Source organism: Phalaenopsis equestris, unplaced genomic scaffold (genome assembly GCF_001263595.1).
Source record: "Phalaenopsis equestris unplaced genomic scaffold, ASM126359v1 Scaffold000692, whole genome shotgun sequence".
Lineage (NCBI taxonomy): Eukaryota > Viridiplantae > Streptophyta > Magnoliopsida > Asparagales > Orchidaceae > Phalaenopsis > Phalaenopsis equestris.
The window spans coordinates 129,785-133,454 of record NW_018165132.1 but is presented as its reverse complement, the minus strand read 5'-3'; the positions used below and the strand labels follow the sequence as shown (position 1 = coordinate 133,454).

Here is a 3,670-nt window from a genome sequence, read left to right as displayed (position 1 = left end):
AATTTTTCAGTAACATAAATATCATTTGCAGTTCCAACTTCCTTTTTCACCAGAGACAAAAGGAAACTTTAAGCAACAATCAAAAAGTAATCTGAAAATTTTAAAGGCTAAAGGCTTCACCAACCTCTTTTGTTTTCTCCTGGATATCAATAACTTTATCATTCCAATTACTAAGATGTGACCTCATGAATTCATCAATTATAGGAAGAAGGTGTTCTCTCAGCATGGAAGGATTGATGAGACCAAGCATGGCATTCCTCATAGACTTGTGAAGAGGACCAGTAACAGCAGCAATGTTACATTCCCCTAAAATATCCAGCATAGATTTTGGGTATCCAGGTACAAGTCCTTTGCTTTCATTCATTAGGATGTATCTGTTGATCTCCAGATCCATGCAGACTACAGTCGGACATCCAAGTATATGTGATTTGAACAAGTTTCCATACCTGTGAATTTTTTCATCAGATAAAATATATCATTATAAGAACTTTTTCATAAAAGAAAATGTAAATTGAAGTTGAAAAACCATTTAATAAGAATCTACAAAAAGCTGCAAGCAAAAGGCTTGTTGTACTTATTACATGTACAATGCTTCAAGTGCTTTTAGTGACAAAGCATGAGTTGTTTAATCAAGACAAACTGCCTTGTAAAATGCATACCCTGTCACCTTAACCAGCTCTGTATCTCATTCAAAGGCTAAAATAAAAGACAAAATAGAAAGAGAGAGAAAGAGAGGCAGAGATGCATGAACTTAAGTACAATGGCAAAGCAAACTAATGAGTTCAGAGAAGCAAATCAACCTTTCTCTCTGTTTCTTCATGAAATCTGGTCCTTGCTTGAGAAACTCAGTGGTCTCCCCAAACAGAGGCCACCCCATTGTTCCTGGAGGAAGACCCTTCTTCCTATATTTCACTTCATTCCACCTCAACAAACCACAGCAGAGAAGAAGAAGGCCAAAAAACCCAGAGCAAGTGCTACTTCAAGTAGCATCATTCTTAGAACAGAGCAGTACAGAGAGAGATCAAATTCTGGAATTAGTGGAGTTATACCTGATTTATTCTCTCAAGAACATAAGCCCATATATAGGAGTAGCAGGGAACTTATTTACCTCGCAGCATTTACAGTAGTTCTAAGATAGTAAATTCTTAGAACTGACTCATAAAAAACATTTCAGATAGTGCTTATTTATTTACATATCCAGCCCTTAAATTTGACTTTTTTATTTATTTATGCAATACTTTAATTCTTAAATATCATAAAAAAATACATTATTATCAATAAAGTCTTAAACTTAATATATTTATATATTTATATATATATCCTTCCATAAAAAAAAAAAAATAATAGACACCAATTTAAAGGGGCTCTAATAGACACCAATTTCAAGGGGCTCCTGACAGCCTGCAATGTAGGTGTTGGTCAAACGCCACCACCAATTCCTTGGCCTTGGAATAGTTTATTGGTCGGCATTATCTTAGGTGATGTGCTTCTACTTCTCCGCCGGCTAACATATATTTAACTAATGGTGATGTGCTTCTACTTCTCCGCCGGCTAACATATGTTTAACTAATTAGATTTAATTGTGAATTTAATTTAAATCTAACTAAACATAAAAAAAAAATAAAAATTGAATCCAACTTCTTGGCCAAAAATATATGTTTTAGAAAGCCCAAAGACAAATGTATTAATAAAAGGAAATTTTAGAAAGCCCAAAGACAAATGTATTAATAAAAGAAAAATTATATAGTTTGGATGAAATTGTCCAAATTGACACCCTAACCACTGGACATACAACACACACGTAGAAATGTATGTATACCACAAATTGACACCCTAACCACACGACATACAACACACGTAGAAATGCATGTATACCCAAAAAATAAGATTAAAAAGTAGACATAGAAAAAAGTACACTAAATAGTCTTCCAACATTCGCAGATTCAGTTTAGTTATATTACATATAGTTTGGATGAAAGGGCCCAAATTGACACCCTAACCACACGACATACAACACACATAGAAATGCATGTATACCCAAAAATAAGATTAAAAAGTAGACATAAGAAATAGTACACCAAATAGTCTGCCAACATTTGCAGATTCAGTCAGCCATATTACATATAGGTTGGATGAAAGGGCCCAAATTGACACCCTAACCACTCGACATACAACACACATGTAGAGATGCATGTATATATATATATATGTATGTATGTATGTATGTATTTGAAGGGGAGAAGGACATGAAGAAGAAGAAAGGAGGGAAGAAAATTGGAAAGGTAAGAAATTGCATTGTGATTTCCTAATAGATTGATTTGTAATTGGCAGTGTAGGTTTTTAAGCTTATAGGAGGGGAAGAAATTGAATCATGGAGTCCATTCCAACAGGATAAATCATTAAAGTGGGCAAGATTTATAAATTCTAATACAGAAAATAAATTGGTTCAGAAGATAGATAGATGGATATGAGACGAAATAATTAGCCTTGAACACGTTAGTCAATTGAAAGAGATTTTGAACTAAGTATAATTTCAACCAGTTGATTAACTCTTCAATCAAGCTTTAGGATGCGAATTAAGAAAGAAATTTATTAGATTTTTATTTGAAAATACAATAGATACATGGATTCATAATAACAACACCAAGTTTATAAGAAAGGTTGCAAGAATGTGAAGACAATAGTTCACCTAAACCCTTATAAAGGCCGACCACCAAGCTTCCTTTAATCACCTTGCAATAACTCCAATTTTTCACAAAACATCATCTCCTTTAACTTAAGATACTATGAGTCTTATACAAATCATTTCTTCACCAAAATACACATAAAAAATAAGCATTTAAAGGTGGGAGAAGTAAGAGTCGATTTTTGACTTCATCAACATAATGCCACTCTTACTTCCTTATTTGGATCTCCCCTCCATTTATATACTTTCACCACCATTTAAGCATGAAACATGACACTTGAGCAAGAATGTTAACTTATTGTCAACACTTATATGAAATAAAGTCACAAAGTCATAATTAAATATTTAAATCTAAGTTAATCTTCATGCTTTTCATTTGGCTTGGCATATGGTAATCATAACTACTAAATGTGAAACATCTTTTTTGGATTGGGCTCTAGTAATAGGTCCCACATTGATACTTCACTTTGGGTTCAACCCGGTTATTGAGTTATTAATAAGCAATGGCTTCTTTACTGTAGGGAAGCCATCAGATAGCCTTATTATATCGAATTGACCGTCGAATTTTCTCATTTCTTTCTCCCGCGCCCCCCTCATGCTCTGAAACCCACGCATTCTCCACTGATCTAACTTTGCCTACAGTGCACCATTTTGTTAGTTCTTATAGTCAAATCGAAGACACTCTCAATTCAATCATTCCTCCAAGTTATTATGTAATTTGAGCTGTTAGTTTTTTCGCATTAGGGCTTCAACATTAAGTATTTCTCTATTGACTGGGTTTTTAAAAGAAACTTATGTATATAGCTCACAATGCTTATCTCTTTGCATATCTCACATTAAAAATTTAATTTTTATAGACATAACACTCAATTCTTATAAATTTACATATTTAATATTTACAACAACAACAAGCCTTCATTCTACTAAGGCGATGTTAGGTTGCAGGTTAGATTTATGTTAAATAAGATTTATGAAATCCAGTAA

The 3,670-nt window shown here is 33.3% G+C and overlaps 1 protein-coding gene across 1 annotated transcript in view; it reads right to left on the bottom strand.

Annotated features, from left to right (window-relative positions):
- The window catches only part of LOC110030284 (cytochrome P450 85A1-like), a 5,253-nt gene extending 1,952 nt beyond the window's left edge, over positions 1-3,301 (bottom strand). The window contains exons 1-3 of the mRNA XM_020732923.1: positions 3,165-3,301; positions 801-974; positions 116-446 (exon numbers count right to left, since the gene is read on the bottom strand). Of these exons, the coding sequence (XP_020588582.1) occupies positions 116-446; positions 801-974; positions 3,165-3,301 (642 nt within the window). The remainder of the gene's footprint in view (positions 1-115; positions 447-800; positions 975-3,164) is intronic.
- Positions 3,302-3,670: the final 369 nt, after the last annotated feature.